This window comes from Coturnix japonica, chromosome 28 (genome assembly GCF_001577835.2).
Source record: "Coturnix japonica isolate 7356 chromosome 28, Coturnix japonica 2.1, whole genome shotgun sequence".
Lineage (NCBI taxonomy): Eukaryota > Metazoa > Chordata > Aves > Galliformes > Phasianidae > Coturnix > Coturnix japonica.
In genome coordinates, this window is record NC_029543.1 from 373,941 (window position 1) to 391,986 (window position 18,046).

The following is an 18,046-nucleotide window of genomic DNA, read 5'->3' on the forward strand; positions in this document are numbered from 1 at the left end:
TGTGAGCAGGCGATGCTGCCCAGCAAAGCACAGCAGGGAGAGATCAGACACAAAACCAGGCACCCCTATGGGCCCTGTGCTCAATGGGCCTGAATCAGCCCCGAGGGCAGCAAAAGGAACCTGCTGGCAAGGAAGGCACCGTGCAGCTCTGCCCAAAGCAGGACAGCTCATGGGCCACACGCTGTGCTTTGGCAAGGGCAGGGAGGGCTGCAGCACAGCCCAGCAGATCCACGCACAGGAGAAGGGCCAGGTTCAGCAATGAGAGCAAAGGAGAAGAGCAGTGAAACACGGCAGGCAACGCCTTCAAAAGCAGGGATTTATTACTGTCCAGCTGTGACCATCGCAGAACTTGATGGAGCCATGCAGCCCTAACAGCAACACGAGCCTCTCTGCAGCTCATCTGTGTGCCTGGAGCGGAGCATCCCTTCCAAACTGCATCTGTGCCACAGGAACAGCAGAGCAGCACAGAGCAGCATCACTCAGAACAGCCACTCAAAACAGCTCCGCCTTTAATTGCACTGGCCAAAAAGGAACCCAACAAAACACACAGAGACCAAAACATCCACTTCAATAATGTATCTACAGACCAGCAGGTGGGATAAACCAACAGGGAGCTGCCTCGGGAGCTCAGCTCTGCTCCATGGTGCCTGGGGGGGGGGCAGGGCTGGGGAGCAGCAGCAGAACAAGGAGGTCAGAGTCCTACAAAATACTTACAACAAAAGCTTTCAACAAAGATCTTACAGACACTCAGTCGTTACACAAAGCACCGCGGCTGCCCACATTGGTGTCCCACTGCTGGGAAGTGCAGCCGGTGCCGGCCGACCCATCTGCACAGAACCCCATTGCTGAGCAGCTCAGTCCAAAGTGCCTGGAAACAAAAACAACGATGAAGCAAAGCAGCCTCAGGGACCAGAAAGGAAAATGAAACACAGCTACAAGAACAGCTGGAACTCGGGTTTATAGGGAGCTGTGGGTCTATGGAGGGGGCTATATGGGGATGTGGGGCTAAAAGGCCCAGATAAAGGGAGTATGGGGGGGAAACAGGGGGGCATGGGGCTATGGGGGGCTGTACCAGGGATATAGAGGAATATGTGGCTACAGGGAGCAGTGGGGGGGGCTATAGGAGGCTGTAGGGTTATAGGGGGGGCTATAAGTGGGGTGTGGGGCTGGAAGGCCCAGATACAGACCCAGATAGTGAGACCATGGGGCTGCAGGAGGGATACAGGAAGGATATAGGAGGGATATAGGAGGGATATAGGAGGGATATAGGAGGATGCGGGGCTGCTTTGAAAGGGATTATGGACTAATGGGGGAAACCGAAACTCACCCTCCAGAAAAGCGAACTCATCAACAGCCTCAATGGCGTTATCTGCAAAGGGAAAAGGGCTCAGTGCCGACACAGACAGAAGGGCCAACCGGGAAGAGCTGGGACGTTTCTCTTCTCTTCGGACCCCCCCCCCCGGTTCCGCCCCGTACCCAGGTCCTTCCTCTGCAGCGTTTTCCTCTTCCCCTGCTGGGCGAACACAAACGCGTCCTTAGCGATGTTCTCCACGAACAGCTCCTGCGGGGCGAGCACGAGCGTCACACGGACGGAACGGGACGGAACGGGACAGACCGGGACAGAACGGCACGGACCGGAGGCTGCCCCGCATTACCCCGCACTGCCCCGCGTTGCCCCGCCCGCCCCCGCCGCTCACCGCGGCCCGCGCCAGCACGAACACGGCCTCGTGGCTGGCCAGGCTGACGTCCGGGTCCGCCTTCACCAGCGCCTTCACCCGTGACAGCGGCAGCCTGGCACCACGCGCCGCTCCGGGTCCCGCTCCCGGTCCCGCTCCTCCCGCATCTTCCGCCGCCGCCTCCGGCCCCGCCGCCGCCGCCATCCCGCAACGCGCATGCGCAGTGAGTGCTGCCTGCGGGGCGGAGCGGAGCGCCGGCTGTCATCGCTGTGTGCCGCTGGGGGGCGCTGTGTCTCTGTGCCGCTGGGGGGCGCTGTGTCTCTGTGCCGCTGGGGGGCGCTGTGTCTGTCTGTGCCGCTGGGGGGCGCTGTGTCTGTCTGTGCCGCTGGGGGGCGCTGTGTCTGTCTGTGCCGCGGAGCCGGGCGCCCCGCACGGGACCGGGCCCCTCCCGCATCCCCGGCCGGGTTCTCCGTCCTCCCGCCGCCCCCGAACTCGCCCCCCACCCGCTCTGTGCCCCACATCCCGCCCTCCGGCCCCGCTGTGCCCCAAACTTCCGCTCTGTGCCCCAAATTCGGCTCTCCGCCCCCCTGTGCCCCAAACGCAGCCCCGCAGTCCCCATAACCCCCCATCACCCACGGACACGGACGGGGCTCCGCTCAGCCCGTTCCCCCCCGGCCCGATCCCTCCTGTGCCGATGCTGCGGCCCGGGGTCGCTCCCTGAGCCCACGTCGGTTCCTGGACGGGGCAGCAGCATCTCCTCCCCCCCCCCCCACTCTCACATTCAGGCCGCAGCCGCTTCCTGGCGTTGCGCGCAGCCCCGCACCAACACAACGTTAGGAAACAGCTTCTGCTTTCAGTGCCGGGCGGGCTGAGCTCCTGCAGCTCCTGCAGCTCCTGCAGCCCCTTCAGCCCCTTCAGCTCCTTCAACTCCTTCGGCTCCTTCGGCTCCTTCGGCTCGGACGGCCCGCACGGTTCTCAGGAGGGAGGAGAGCCCATAGGACGCGTCCGTGGATGGGAAATGGTGAGCGCGAATGGTCCGACCCGCACCCGCACATCGTCACAGCCGCACCGGGCTGGGGGCAGTGGCAGCTCCGGAGCCCCCCGAGCAGCTCCCGGGATGGGTCAGCACCGGGTGGGCTCAGACAGGACAAAGCATCGCGGTGCCAGACGCTGCTCAGGTCGCAGTGACAGCGGCGCCGTTGCCCCGACGGCGCCATCGCGGGCAGCTCCGCGTCCCGGCTCACGGAGCGGCCACAAACACCGGGACGGGTCCCAGCTGGAGCCCTCGGTGCCCTCCGAGCACAAATCCCATTTTCCACCGTTTTTTCGCTGCCGTCCGTGCAGAACGTGGGCAACGTGCGCTGCTGAGCCCCCGTGGGTTCTGCCCCGGGACCAGGGGGCACCTGCCCCTTTTTAACACCAATTTCACATTATTTAATGCCCCACATTTGAGATCCCGCGGCTGAAAATGTCGCGCTGGATTCTCTGCGCTCCGGCCGTTCTGTTGTGAAAGAAAACAAAGTGATGCAAGAGCAAAACGAACCGAAATCCCGGGAGGAGGAGAACTAAAGAGAGAGAGACGCGATGGGGGGGGGGGGTAAGGGGGAGAGGGAGAGGTTGGGTGGGGAGAGGAGCCGGAGGGGAGAAGCGCAGCTCGCCCTGCGCGGATCCGAGCCGGGATCGTGGCACAGCCCCGCGCTGCGGCCGCGCGCCCCAGTTCCGTGCCCCCATCGCGGGGTGAGCGGCAGGAAACGCTCCGGTCACAGAATTGGGGCAGATCCGCCGCCTCTCGGCCTCTTTTCTTCTGTTGTTGGTTTGGGTTTTTTTTTGCCCTCAGCGCAGCGTGTTCCGGCAGCGCCGTCGGGGCTCAGCGGTCGCGTTCCCCGCGGGGCACGGGCTCAGTTTTCCTCCGTAACGGCTGAACCGGAGCTTCCCTCGGTCCCGCAGGAGCACCCGGACGGTAAAGAGGCGGCGGGGCGACACCTGCGAGCGAAGCTGAAGGACGGCGTGAAACCTCCCGCAGCGACCGGGCGGGCGCGGGGTCCCCCCGCAGTTTTCCTCGCGACGGTGACGGGACGGGCGCCCGCGTCGGGCTCCAAGGGCGAACCGCCCCCCTCGTCCCCCCTCGCCGGGACGATGGGCCTCAGCAGAACCGCTGCGCCCCGCGGCAAAGCTCACATCGAGGGTCCCGGCTCCCGTCCGACGCCCGCCCCCCAGAGCCCGGAGTGGATGGAGCGGCTGAAGAAGGGCATCGCTCCGAGCGCCGCCTCCCACCCCCCGGCTGCCAAACCGGGAGGACGGGACGCGGACAACAAGGGGCTCGGAGCCGCCTCCCGCCCCCCCCCGAGGAACCAACCCCCGCACAAATGGCCGCCGCTCAATGACGCGGCCGCTCCGTCGCTCCCCGCCGCGGGCGCAGCCGCTGCCGGTGGAATCCGGGGCTCGGGGCACCCCCCGCGCAGGAAGCCGCTGCCTCACGCTGCGCTGCTGGGAGCGAGGCCGGCAAAGCCACGGCGGCCTCCGGGGGTGGATCTGAAGAAGTTCCATCGGGCTGCACCCCACGGGGAGCCCGGCCGGGCCGCTGCGGGGCCACGGAGCGCTGTGCTGGGTACGGGGTGGGGATGGGGATGGGTACAGGGTGGGGATGGGGATGGGTACAGGGTGGGGATGGGGGGCCGCACACCCGGCTGCCTTCTGGTCCCTCGCTGGACCAGTGCAACCTGTGGTTGCTCCCTCTGCCCCCAGGTCACACAACGCAGCTCCCACCGCGGGACGCTCAGAGCGCAGCAGGGTCAGTACCGGGGAGGGACTTTTATTTCGGGGGTCTCTGACCGAGTGGGAAAAGCATGAAGTGGGATGGTGGGGGGTGGGCCGGGACCCCCGTGATGCTCCCCCGGCGGTGCACACTCCATCCTGGGCTCCCTGACGGTGCTCTGCTCCATCCCAGCGGTGGGGAGGAGATCTACGATGACGTTGAGAGCGTTGAGCTGCTCGGGAGAGACCGAAGCTTCCCGCCGCCCCCCACATTCCGGCCGCCAACGCATCTGCAGCCCAGAGGAGGTGGGGGCAAAGGGGGGTGTGGGGCGGGGGGGACGAGGTGCCCCCACTGCCCGGTGGGGCCTGTGACACCAGCCCTGCTTGTCTAAGGGGTGCAGATGCACTCAGGGTGTGTGGGCACCCTGGAGGCCATGGGAAGTGATGCTCTCAGCCCCCACCACCCTGCGTAGCCCTCTCCATGCTTGGTTTTACAGGGGGAGGTGCTGCTCAGGCCCCCAGCACGGTCGCGCTGCTGGTTGCTGCACAAAGGTAATGAGGGGGGTGAGAACCTCTGGGCCAGGGCACCAGGGGGGCAGCGGGAGGAGCCAAACCTTCCCAGCACTCACAACGTCTCTGCAGAGGAGCTCAGAGCTCCTGGAAGGCAAAGCCAATGACACTCAAGGAATGCAAGAAGGAAGAGAAAGCAGACCGGGAGTTTCAGAAGAAATTCAAGGTGAGCAGCCAGGAGCTTTTCCTTCCCAGCTCCCCCTCGCTGTGCAGAGGGGCTGCGTGCTCCAAGAGCAGCTGGTGCCCAGCCGGCCGCCCCATCGAGGCTCCCCCAGGGCAGACCGAGCCCTCAGCGCCGTGCTGCCCCATAGAGGAGGCAGTTGGAGCTCAGGCAGCCAAACTCTGCTCGTGTCTCAGTTCGAAGGGAACATCACCGTCCTGACCCGGATGATGGTCGACCCCGCAACGACGGAGAAGAGGGGAGGGGGTAAGAACCTCCCGCTCAGACGGGGTGAGATCCTCGATGTCATTCAGTTCACCAACAAGGAGCAGATTCTCTGCAGGAACAGCCAGCGGAGATGTAAGTCGGCCGCTGCCCCACACAAAGCATCGCTCCTGAGGGATCCCAGCTCCATCCCTGGAGCTGCTCTGCTCCCTCCCAGCCTCCCCCCCCCCCAATGCTTCTCCCCACTCTATTGCAGACGGTTACGTGCCCCGCGCTGCGATGCTGCATCTGTGAGTATCTCCTTCCCCAGCCCTTCCTCCCGGCACCAACAGCGGCCGCAGGGAGATGTGGCCCCTTCTGAGGACAACCTGGTGTCCCAGCTCTGCGGAGGAGCTGCCCGGGGGGGCACAAGGGGCAGAGATGGGGCAGAGATGGGGCAGGGCTGCCCCGTCGCGGTGGGGGCTGCGGGGTCCTGGAGCACTCACAGCTTTTCCCCCACAGGGACACGGACATCTACGATGATGTTGATCTGTGCGGTAGGTGTGAGTAAAGCCCTGCCGGTCCCACGTGCCCCAAGCAGAGCAGCAGAGCCCCCCACGTCCCTCGAGTCCCCCACGGAGCCCCGCTGAGCGCTGTGCAGCCCAAATGGGAGCGGCTGCATCACTGCGGTGCTGATGGGTCAACGTTCCCACCGGCAGAGTGACCGACCCGAAGCACCACCGGACCCTGAGGGCTGAAGCTCCGATGCTGGAGGGGCTGCGAGGGCCGGTCCTGCAGCGCAGAGGTTTGGGAGGGTGGTTCAGATGGAGCCCGCGGCGCTTTGTTTGATTGGTGTGAAACGTGGCGCTGATTTGTCTGGTCTCTGTGGTGTTTGGTTGGGTTCTTTGGGACGGGGATGGATTCAGTGCCTGAATGACGCCTCCGGGTCCGGGAACGGATCCTTCGGGGCTGGGAACGGAGCTCCATCCCCACTCCATCCTCACTCCATCCTCACTCCATCCTCACTCCATCCTCGCTCCATCCTCGCTCCATCCTCGCTCCATCCTCGTTCCATCCTCGCTCCATCCTCGCTCCATCCGCGCTCCATGTGGACGCGGCCCCGCGGGGTGCGGGCAGCAGGGAAGGGTTAACCCCCCCCCCGCGCTCACCCACTGCCGAGCCCAGATTAAGCAGCGCAGGACGTCACTTTCCATTACGGGAAGGGCTCCCGAGGCAGCTCTGGGGCTGGATTAGGGGCTGGCACAGCGAGGGCTGCGATGCGCGGGGTGCGGAGCCGCTGCTGAGCGGGGCCATGTGGGAGCGCGCCCGCGCGGCGCTGCTGGGCTCGTTGTCCATGGGCTCCGCGCAGCTCGGGGCGCAGCTCCGAACCTTCTGGCGCAGGAACGGGCTCCTGACCTTGTCCATGTTGTCCGTGGGCACCGGCTGCCTCCTGGGCTTCCTGCTGCGGGCGCTGGAGCTGACGGAGCTGGTAAGGACGGGCTGGGAGCGAGGGGAGCGCAGGAAGGATCGGCCCGGAGAGCGCGGGATGTTCTGCCGGGGAGAACCGCATCTCACGGGCGTGTTTTCTTCGTATTTTGGCCCCAAATCCCGCGTCCCTCCGCCGGGACCCCGCGGGGCTGCAGGGGGTGGGTGGGGGGAGGCAGCCGCTGCCCTGAGCGCTGCGCTGGGCGCTGCTCCCTGCTCGGGGCCGCCCCACGGTACAGGGCAGCAGTGCCGGAATCCCGCAGCTCCTCCACTGCTCGTGCTCGGCATCCAGGCGAGTCCCGGCACAAAACACACCGGGTTCCCGGGGGTCCCCTCCTGTTCCCAATGAGCCATTAAAATCACAGCGGTTTTAACTCAGCGCTGATCTGTGGGACGCTCAGCCCCGCGTAACCTGCGAGGATTTGGCATTTGTCACTTCAATTACACCCCGCAGCATTACTGCCCGCAGCGAGGATGATCTGACTTAACCGAAGCGGGGTGTAATCCCACTGCACCCCAATGCACGTGGCCATGAGAGAGGCAGCATCCCGCTGCCCCCGCCCCAGGGAGTCCAACAAATCCACGTGGCACTGGGGAAGGTTGGGTGGAGGATGGAGGGATGGAGGGATGGATGGGTGGATGGATGGATCTGGGCAAATCTGCCCAGTTGGAGCCTTTCACCCACAACCAGTGCACCCCTCCCCACTCCCACCCCTCCCAACGCTCTGCTCCCTGCAGGAGAAGCAGTACTTCTCCTTTCCTGGAGAGCTGCTCATGAGGATGCTGAAGATGCTGATCCTGCCGCTGATCACCTCCAGGTGAGATACCACCTTCTGCATCTAAAGGACCATGAGACAGGACATGTGGCTGCCTGGGTGTGGGTGCCAGGCCCTGGGCTGGTGGGAGCAGAGCTGGTTTGGTTGGGGTTCTTTCCCTCTTACACCTGCAGCACATGGGGGGGGTCCAATCAGGATCCCCAGCGCTGACTCCATCAGTTTGGGAGCGGGTGCTGAGTGTTTCCTGGTGTTTCCTGGCACAGCCTGATGTCTGGGCTGGCAACCATGGAGCCCAAGGCCTGTGGGAAGATGGGGGTGATCACCATCACCTATTACCTTTGGACCACGTTCATGGCGGTGACCATCGGGATCATCCTGGTAGTCAGCATCCACCCTGGCGTGGCGGCTCAGAAGGAGGATTACTCAGCAGGGAAGGTGGTGCTCAGCTCTGCCGACGCGCTGCTGGATCTCATCAGGTGTGTTGTGGGGTCTGGGAGCAGCGTAGGGGCTGTGGGGCACTTCCCGGGGATGCTGCCACACACCTCTTGCCCCACAAGCTGCAGCTTTGACCCCCACACTGCTGCTCTCTTCCAGGAACATGTTCCCTTCCAACTTGGTGGAAGCTTCCTTCCAGCAGGTGAGCAACCAGCCCCTGGCAGCCTGGCCTCCCTGCTCTGCAACACTGCAGTTGGGCCCTGCTGTGGTGTGCTGGCTTCCCAGCCCTAGCTGCAGTCCCAGTCCTAACCCCAGCCCCTTTCCCATTCCTATTCCCAGCCCCATTCCCATTCCCAGTTCCACCTCCAATCCCAGACTCAGCCCATTCCTGGTCCACCCCCCCCCCCCATCCAATTCCCATCCCATCCCTGTTCCAACCATCCCATCGCTGTCCCTAACCTGTCCTAACCTGTCCCAACCCCATCCCAGTCCCAGTGAGGTCGGAGCAGGGCAGAGGGGTGTGGGCAGGAGGATGAGAGTGATGAGGTTTGGGCTGAAGGAGACGGGGCAGAGACGGGCAGGGTGCAGGGAGAACAGTGAACTCATGGCACGGGGAGACTGTGGGGTGCCAGGATGGGGCTGGAGGGGCCCCTCTGTAGGGACCATGACGTTTTCTTATCTCATCCCACACCGGGATCCACCCCAAATCCCAGCTGCTGTTTCCCTGCCCACCTGGAGCTCGCTGCCCACGGGACAGTAACTTCTGCTTTGCTTCCATCCCAGTATCGAACTGTCATTGTCCCAGTGGTGAAGTCTCCACGATTCCCAGCAATCCCAGGGAAATCCCTCAGTTTTATTTACTTTGCACCGGATGAGGAAAACCCTGAAATCCACCGTCCCATGTTTCTGGAGCTCACACCATCTCCTGAAATGACCTACAGGACCCTGCCAGGGACCAGCAACGAGATGAACGTCCTTGGGATCGTCATCTTCTCCGCGACCATCGGTACCTGCAGGAGGGGAGGAGGGAGTGGGGGGAAGAGTAGGAGGCGATGGGATCAGCGTGGGGCGGATTATGGGGAGAGGTGAGGGCGAGGAGCTTGAGCTCAGCGTATCAGGAACCCGAGAGCCAATCCAAGGACCTGGGGTGGGGGCAGCGAGGTGAGGGCAGCACCGGGGGCAGCAGCGGAGCTGTCAGCAAAAAGCCAGTCCATCCCTGTGCAGATTCCTCCATCCACAGCCCAAGGGCACGTGGTGCTGCACATCGGGTACTGCCCAGTAGCACAGGTCTGTGTGTTGGGCTGTAGGGCTGCTCCTGGGGAAGATGGGCGAGCGAGGAGCGCCGCTGGTCAACGTGTGCCAGTGTCTGAACGAGGCCGTGATGAAAATCGTCTCCATGGCTGTTTGGTGAGTCGGGTCGTCACCGGTTCCGTTGGTGCCGATGCCACGTATCTGTAGTGAGCAATGGACTGAGTCCAGCACAGCTGCACCAAATGCTGCCATGGCTGCTGCAGTGCTCAGTGCTCTCAAACACTCACCCCTGTCCCTGGTAGGTACTTTCCTTTCGGCATCGTGTTTCTCATTGCTGGGAAGATCCTGGAGATGGAAGATCCATCGGTTACAGGCCAGAAGCTGGGGCTGTACGCCATCACCGTGGTGTCGGGGCTGGCCATCCATGGACTCGTGCTCTTACCGCTGCTCTTTGTACTCATCACCAAGAAAAACCCCTATGCTTTCATTAAGGGGATACTGCAAGCTTTGCTGATTGCCTTGGCTACATCTTCCAGGTATGAAAACTTGGCTGAAATAAGTGGGTGCAGCTGGAACAGGGGGCAGGTCACTTGTGGGGGACGTGGAGGCAGACAGGGCTGGCTGCGTGGCAGAAGAGATGCACCACAAACATCAAGAAAGATAAAACATTGCTTGGCCAACAGCGTGTGCTCCGTGTGTCCTGCAGGTGCTGTAAGCTGAGGAGATGCACATGGCTCCTGTTGGCACAGCAACCTGTACAACATTAGTGCTTACATTTCTCCAGGGCTTTCACTCTCAGTAATTCAAAGGCAGCCCTGGTGATGCTGTGGCAAATGATGACTTGATGCTCCTTGCTCTGCAGCTCTGCGACGTTGCCCATCACCCTTAAGTGTCTCCTGGAAAACAACGGCATTGACCGGCGCGTGGCACGCTTCGTCCTTCCTGTCGGTGCCACCATCAACATGGACGGCACGGCGCTGTACGAGGCCGTCGCTGCCATCTTCATCGCCCAGGTCAATGAGTACGACCTGGATTTGGGGCAGATCGTGACCATAAGGTACGTGTGAGCAGCAGCGGGCAGGGAGGTGCGGGCACTGCATCCCATCCTGCTCTATGCATCCCATCCTGCTCTATGCATCCCATCCTGCTCTATGCATCCCATCCTGCTCTATGCATCCCATCCTGCTCTCCACCAGTGGATGTGCCCATGATGAGCCATCCGCAGTGCTGGAACCTTCTGGAGCTCACCCTGCTCTTCCACAGCACCTGCTGAGGACACTAACCCTGCAGCCTTCTCTCCTCAGCATAACAGCAACTGCAGCGAGCATCGGGGCGGCCGGGATCCCCCAGTCGGGACTCGTCACGATGGTCATCGTGCTGACCTCGGTGGGGCTGCCCACAGCCGACATCACACTCATTGTTGCAGTGGACTGGGCCCTGTAAGTCCTTTCTGCTCCGCACCCCTCTGTGTTCTCTCACAGCCATCCCAGCAGCAGGGACAGCAGGGCTGCATCCCCAGTGCTGTGATGCCTTATGGGTCCACAGGCTGCAGCCCCAGCACTTCTCTCCTGCAGGGACCGATTTCGGACCATGACCAACGTCCTCGGGGACGCGCTGGCTGCTGGCATCATCCAGCACGTCTGCAAGAAAGACTTTGCCCCAAAGCCCCCAGAGGTGCGTCCGGGTGGTTATTCTGGGTGCACGGGGCACCCTGAGGCCACGCAGCCACAAAGAACTTGGTTGGTTAAAAATCCAAACCAGCATTTTTATCTTTACTCACAGCAAGACACAGTGAGCGACACAGACAAGTTTCCTTCTGCGGAGCCCCCACTTCTGCATCCCAAAGACAACGTGATCCATCTGCTCGAGGACACTCTGTTTGAGCAGATGGGAGTGCACTACAACATCTGCCAGGTGTAGGTGGCAGCACTCCCCCCTCAGTGCTAACCATTCCCAATGCCACCTACGGCTGCTCCGTGAGACAAAGGCCTTACCCGGGGCAGCAAACCCCGCTCTATCCTTTCTACCCTGCTGTTGGAGCTGAGGACAGGACCGGACTGGCTGCCCTGCCTACAGCAGCTGGGGTCATGGCACAGCCCTGCTCCCTTCCATGAGGCTGCTTGGGATTGGGGAAAAGCAAAGAGGTGACAGCAGAGAGCAGCAGAGGTGGAACTGAAGCTGTCATCTTACGGCAGCAGCCTCTATCTGCTGCATGCCATAAGGTGTTAATAGTTATTTTTAAACCTTTTTATATATGCTAATACATACATATTATGTATTACATATTAATATATACATATACATGCATATCTTTTAGGTTCTCATCCAAAAACCAAAGTGTTTCTTTTGCCCAGAGCCCAAAGCCAAAGCTGAGCAGAACAGGATGCTGAACCAGCATTACCCCATCGCAGCTGAGCTCCTAAGTTCAAATTCCCATCCCAATGAAAGCCTTAAAACAGCTGCCAGGGGCAGCCTTCTCCACAAAAGCCTTTCATACACGTTATGTAGTGCTGGATGCATTTACCTCTAGCAATGCCACCACATCAGAGATCAGAGATAAGCTCTACAGGGAAATGAAATAAGGAAATGGAAAGAAGGGAAGAGGGAAAGGCAGACGGGTCCTGCCCTGCTCTCAGTACACAGCCATTCACTCCTGAAAGCAGCAGTTTGGATAGATGGATGTGCTGCTTATTTAAGAACGTGGGTCACCCTGACATCAGGGCAGATGGGAAAGAAAACACGGGGCTGGCCGGCTCTGTGCACTTATTTATCACCTCTGCTTTTGCAAAACACGCCGCGTTCTCCCAGTGTCAACCTGCAGCACCATCACCCCTCACCCCCTGCAGCTTTTGTGGCCAACCGGCCCCCAGCCAACCTCCCAGCCACACACCGGCTCCCCACATCCTCTTATTGGAGCCTACAACACTTGAACACTTTGGGGTTTTTAGTAGGATGGGAACTGCTATGAATCTTCTCACTGTCCTTACAAAAACAATGATAAAAATAAAGCTGTATGACAACGTGGTGTTTTAATGAGCCATTAAGCTTTTACACAGTTACGAGCACCAACAGCAGGAAGTGGCAGCTGCTGCAAGGAGCTTCTCCTTGGGCATCACCCCATCTTCCTCCTCTGGTACCTGCAAGAAAATCCTTTCTCTTCCTTCCTTGGACACGGCCTTAAACAAATCAGCTTCACGTTGTTCCTTCCCCACAGACCAGAACGCACTCAGAGGAACTGGGAGATCAGAGGGGACAGCAGAGCTGCTCTGACAAGCCCAGTACTCATTACACGGACACCAAGAGCTGAACTTGGACCCAATGTCCCTTCCCCACCAGCAGCATCTGGGTGTCCAGCCCAGAATCCAGGGATGGGGAGCGGGGCCAATTTCTGTCACTCACAGACCGTCAGGAAGCTGAGCTGCCTTCCTCCTTCCATTCCTGCAGTAAGAAAGGATGAGAGCATTAAGGCCCAGGAAATACTGTAATAACAGGGAATAAAACAGAAAAGCTGGCCCAAAAAGCAGCAGGCATCATTTCCTCATTGCCAGTTCTCAGAGAGATGACAGACAGCATCCTGATCCCAGGGAGAAGAAAACGGGAGTCGCTCCCTGAAGAGCAGAGCTGCTGTGTGCCACCAGATGATGCACGAGATGGAGGCGTCTGGAGCTATTCTGAGATCTTAAAGCTCTGCCTCCTGCTTGTCACATCATTGCACTGCTGCTACAAAACGTCCTCACGACTCTACAGCTCAACAAGAGCTCAGATTTTGAAGGACAGACATTGGGCCAAGATCAAACCTGTTTGCTTCCAGCGAAGCACGGGGACTGACTTACCAGAGCCAACGTGAACTGCAGTACCACGCTGAGGGCTGTGAGGGTGAGCACAGCCTCCTCCCATGGCACATGAGCCGCAGCCCAGCACTGCTCGCACCGACCCCACGCTGCTCCCAAGCCAAACCTGCTCTGCTCTGCTCTCTGTTGGGGTCTCTGCAGCATGAACTGGGCTGAGCTTGGGAGCAGGATCTGTTCCAACACATTCAAACAGAAGTTGGGTTAAAGGATGGTCGGAGGTCTGCTGGTTACTCAGACGCACGAGGAGCCACGGCTCCCTTTATGTGAGTCGGTGAAGCTCTGTCTGCTCCTGGATGGGCACGAGGAACGCTCCGGCTGCAGCTCTGCAGAGAGAAGGCCATCAACCCGGACAAAATAACATCGACTGCATTATGTAACAGAGGTACAACTCAAATGGGGGATAAAAGGAAAACAAAGATAGTTTAAGGAGCAGAGCAGCAATGAGAAGGGAACCTCCACGCCCAGTTTTCTCCACCTGAGGGTTAACTGGCCTGGTAAGCACCGGGAGACCGGGCCATCCCCATAGCAGCAAGAACTGGGAATGCAGCTCTGCAAAGCTCTGCTCTGAGCTGCCCTGGCAGCAATTCGCCTTCTGCAGGACGGCTGGGGTGGAAGGGAGGGGAGGGGCCGTTCAGTTCCAACCCCACCAGCTCAGGGATCCCCCCGGCCTCGGGCACCTCCAGCTCTGGGCAGGATGGCAGCAGCCCCTCCAGCCTGGCAGCACAGCTTTGTGAGTGCCTGGCACATCCCAACTGGGCCAACCCTTCCCAGGCCATTGCAACCAGGCCCTGCCCGACCTGGGGGATGGGGCAGCACCAAAACCCAGGGTTTTCCCTCTGAAGGTTATGAAAAATACCGACCGACCAACCCCAAACCTCTGAGCGATGGGCTGCAGCTGGGGCTGGTTTGGTGCTGATGCTCTTCTTCAGTTGTTATTTCATTCAGTCATTTAATGAAGCTGGATAAACGCCCTGAGACCAAGAGAACAACTCCTGCAAGGTAAGAAGCCGGCCCTGTGCCCTCCTTTCATCCCCTCGCTCTCATCCTGTTACGCACAACAGAAGCTTTAGCAGAGCGAACCCAACGCGCCCACAATTGCAAACACAGCTCACGTTACCCTGCAAAGTCCACCAGAACTCCAAAGTGCACAAAGCAGCCCCCATCCCTGCAGGAAAAGAACCACGGAGGAATCACTCAGTAAAAGCTTGATGCCGTTCTGCCATTCCCGGCCTCCAGCACAGCCCCTGGAGGAACCCGACAGATGTGGCATAAACCAGCAGGGAGCAAAACCAGCAAGGAATGGGTCGGGCAAAAAAATAACAACAAAAAAGATCCTGTTCGTATTCAATTCAGTTTTATATGAAAAGAAGGGTGAGGGACCAAGGCTTCGCTTCCTTTCATTTTGCCAATGCCACAAGAAAACAACGCTGCGCCCACAGGGTCCCCAATGAGCGGCGCTGTGTTCAACCCACCTTCCAGCTGCTTCAATATGGGAATCCCAGCTTTACAAAGCAGCTCTGGAGCACCTGGATGGAAGGAAGGGCAGAACGGGCCCATTCCTGCAGCTCTAAGATGGGGATTTTTCACATGCGTGCTCTCAAAATAACACAATGGGATTGCATTCGGTTCAGACGTTTGGAAAGCAGTGTCATACTTTATTTAAAATAAACCCATGTAAAAACAAAGCGTAAATGAAAACGGTACCTGAAAAATAAATTATTTGATATAAAACAAACCAATAACTTAAAAACACGCCGAATATACAAAATGTTTAACCGGGTACTGTACAGAACGGAAAACAATCGGCAAAGCCTTCTGTCCCACAAACAGATCCATTCACCAACAAAAGGTTACAGAGGAAAAGGGAAACCAAACCCAGGAGCGGAGAACAGCGTCATCTGTGCGGCAGGTCGAGGTTTGCCCCGAGTTCTTCCAATTGAGAACAGCGGGTCGCACCGCCGACAGGCCGCCCCAACCCCTTGGAAATAGGGAACAGGAGAACGAGGGCTGCGGGCACAGCACCCATCCCTCAAGGTTCCACTGGCAGCCCCTCTCCCACCCCCTGCAGGGGGGATTCCACCCCAGGGCAAAGCAGCTGGGGCTGCACCGGGAGCAGGAAGGCCATGAAGGCCGTGCTCAGCTTTGCTGTTCACCTCCACCGCTTTCTTTTCAAAGTAGAAAATGAAGTGGGTGCAAAAACCGCGTCAGACGAGAGCTAAGCTGCGGGTTGTTGTAAGCAGCCGCATGGTGCTCAGTGCTGAGCTATGGCAGAGGGCACAGAAAGACGTGACATTAAAGCACGCAGGGTGATAAAACCACGGGGGGAGCACAAAGGGAGCAGTGTTTTCCTATGCCAGGTGTCAGTTTGGTCCCTTCCCCACATTTCGGTGCAATGAGCCCCATCCCCCCAGCACAGCACCCTGCACTGGGACAAACACATCCATAGCACAAAGCTCTGTATGTGACTCCAGCAGCTGAGCCCTGGACACCGGCAGCACCTCACAGAAAGCAGTATGTGAAATAGAAGGAAAACCCCCCGAGTCCTCCCTGTGCTCAGAGGGTTTTGCTGCCCGAGGACCTGGCTGCACTAAGTGGTTTGTTCTGCCACCCAGCTGCTGTCCGGGTGGAGGAGCTCACCAGGGGACGTTCCTAAAGGTTGGCTTTTTGTTTCTTAAGCACATACGAAACAATAAAACTACGCCAAAGAAAACAGCTTCAGTTATTCCAGTTTAGAATACACCGGGAGAAAGAAATCTGCCCTGAAATATGTGAGGAATCTTTGTTTCATTGACCTTACCCCAAACATGAAGATAAAAGAACACGAGAACAACTATTGAAGGACCTTGGGGATCACTCGCTTCCCAACCTTAGCATCCAAGACCTGCACCAGCTCTCCAGCTGCTCACTCACCTCCCTGGCAGCTGCAGACCCCTCCTGCTCTCAGTGTAGGCCTTCCTACTTGTAGCTGCTGTGTACAAATGTGAGTACAACACACTGCGCCTCTGCCAGCACGGCAGCACTCCCAGCCAGCAGCTGCACAGCTCGCCCACCGCGCTGCCTTCACCAGGCTCCGTGCAATGGCAACACAGAGGTTCTATGGACACCAGCACCAGGGGGACACAGAGCTACAACAGCTCCTGCTCCTTCTGCCCTACAGACAGACCCCCTCCCCAGCACAGGAAGGGGCCGGGGGCAGCAGGGGGGGCTCAGCTCCCCTCCCTCAACATGGCAGAGCACAACACAGATACTGCAGAAAAGCAGCACAGCTCAAAGGACAAAAACTCAGCACCTGAGCACACAGACAGTCCAAAATGGAACCAGCAGAAAACAAAGCAGAGCATTACGCCGTCTGGATTCTGCCCCTGGTCAGAGCCCTCTGATGGTGCCATTTGTTCACCTGAAGGGGCCTTACCAGCTCGTACAAAGCACACAGCAGCACCGCAGCTCCCTGCTCTGTATTTTCTGTGCCAACAGGACGTCTGTGCAGGGGCTGCACCCTGTTCCTACAGGGGATCTGGAAAGCAAGTGTCAGGTACTGGGTGGGAATAAAAGCTCATTAATAAACCAGCAGATCAGAAAAGACCAGCCTGAATAAAGCCTGCAAGGAAACTCTGAGAAAACCTCTTTGTTTTTTTTTTCTTTTTTTTCTTTTTTTTTCTTTTTTTTTTTTTTTTACAGCCTAACAAACGCTGTATTTTGGTGGGTCGGTTGGTTTGTTAAGTTCTGCACAATGCAGCTCAAATCCAGAACAACTTCAGAGCGGTTTAAGGGCGGCCCTGAACCACCCTCGTGTTGCTCTGTGCTCAGCAATGTCTCATTTTAGAGTGAAACCCTGCAGTCCCCGAAGGATGCGGCCCACCCTGCAGGGCCGGGGCAGCCCCAAGCAGCACAGCCAACCCCAGCCCACAGGCTGCCAAGCACAGCAGGTGTTGGAAAACAGCAGAGAAATGGAAGGATGTTGAGTAAGAGAAGGAGAAAGTTCCATGTTCAGGGTCCTGACACCCCATAAAACACCTCCTGGATGATCTATTGAACCCAGTTCTTCTGTATCACGAATACATATGCTTAATAAATCCTTGAGTTCAGCTGCTAAAGCCAAACACTGACTGTGAGAACAGCACAGCCAACAGAGCGAGTGCTTCTTCCACGTCAGCTCTTGGTATTTTACTGGGACGCTTTTCTCCTCCTTTCCTGACTCAAGAGGCAACACTTTGCTCAGCTGAACTGCCCAGCATCAGTTCCCAGAGCAGCTACCAAAGGAGTCGGGATCTCTGTCTCTTAGGAGAAACTTCCACAGCACTACTGAAACAACACCCCGAATTTCCTTCTTATTTAGTAAAAAATAGGAAAGGGGGAAATCAGGAAGCAGTTAAATGACAGCGGTGCCAAAAAGCCACCAAGAAAAGTTAAAGAGAACGGGGCTGTTGTTGAGCAACCAGTGGTTTGAAGAGCAACACGTCTGTCATGGTTATGGATGCAGAGTCGGATTTGGGAAGTGCGGATCTTTCACAAGATCCAGTGATAAAGCAGCAGCTGCCATTAGGTTACAAAAATCTTAACGAAACAAGAGAGAACCAGAGGAAACTGGGACCCACTTCAGGTTCACCCCAGTGGAACAGGGAAGAAGGGAGGCCAAGAGGTGATGGGACTTGGTAGGAAGGCTGCCCTACACCACACAGCTGTAACATGGGAGAAATCCCAACAGCGCTTCAAAACCTTTTCTTGTGCACCAGAAAAGGTTCCGTTGAAGTGATAAATGGATGATAAGCACAGAAACATCTGGAACAGATGCTGGAAGAGAAAGCCAGAAGCAAATGGCAGAGAGCAACACCTGGGCAAGGAGAAGCAGAGCTGGGCAGTGAGCTCAGCCGCTCTCGGGCTGTG

The 18,046-nt window shown here is 58.6% G+C and overlaps 3 protein-coding genes across 7 annotated transcripts; 2 read left to right on the plus strand and 1 right to left on the minus strand.

Moving 5' to 3' along the window:
* Positions 1-302: 302 nt before the first annotated feature.
* Positions 303-1,908, minus strand: POLE4 (DNA polymerase epsilon 4, accessory subunit). 2 transcript variants are annotated; one of them, XM_032440940.1, is made up of 4 exons: positions 1,698-1,908; positions 1,477-1,510; positions 1,328-1,369; positions 303-868 (listed from the first exon to the last, which is right to left on the minus strand). In XM_032440940.1, exons 1-4 carry the CDS (start codon positions 1,878-1,880, stop codon positions 855-857), a joined length of 273 nt encoding a protein of 90 aa, XP_032296831.1. In that variant the 5' UTR covers positions 1,881-1,908; the 3' UTR covers positions 303-854. The 2 variants fall into 2 exon arrangements, with proteins under 2 accessions (XP_032296831.1, XP_015742270.1); XM_015886784.2 differs by having other exon boundaries at positions 1,477-1,561; positions 1,698-1,897.
* Positions 1,909-2,455: 547 nt separating this feature from the next.
* Positions 2,456-6,246, plus strand: PRAM1 (PML-RARA regulated adaptor molecule 1). The gene is made up of 10 exons (XM_015886486.2): positions 2,456-2,697; positions 3,624-4,284; positions 4,422-4,467; positions 4,624-4,736; positions 4,928-4,982; positions 5,073-5,166; positions 5,358-5,520; positions 5,642-5,675; positions 5,887-5,921; positions 6,084-6,246. The coding sequence occupies exons 1-10, from the start codon at positions 2,695-2,697 to the stop codon at positions 6,086-6,088; spliced, it is 1,209 nt and encodes a 402-aa protein (XP_015741972.1). The 5' UTR covers positions 2,456-2,694; the 3' UTR covers positions 6,089-6,246.
* A 121-nt stretch (positions 6,247-6,367) lies between these two features.
* Positions 6,368-16,885, plus strand: LOC107325529 (excitatory amino acid transporter 5-like). 4 transcript variants are annotated; one of them, XM_032440939.1, is made up of 11 exons: positions 6,368-6,853; positions 7,588-7,667; positions 7,889-8,101; positions 8,220-8,262; positions 8,844-9,066; positions 9,368-9,467; positions 9,614-9,847; positions 10,174-10,368; positions 10,616-10,750; positions 10,886-10,985; positions 11,073-16,885. In XM_032440939.1, exons 1-11 carry the CDS (start codon positions 6,677-6,679, stop codon positions 11,229-11,231), a joined length of 1,659 nt encoding a protein of 552 aa, XP_032296830.1. In that variant the 5' UTR covers positions 6,368-6,676; the 3' UTR covers positions 11,232-16,885. The 4 variants fall into 4 exon arrangements, with proteins under 4 accessions (XP_032296830.1, XP_015741970.1, XP_032296829.1 ...); XM_015886484.2 differs by having other exon boundaries at positions 11,094-11,231; XM_032440938.1 differs by having other exon boundaries at positions 6,739-7,667.
* The last annotated feature ends 1,161 nt before the right edge of the window (positions 16,886-18,046 follow it).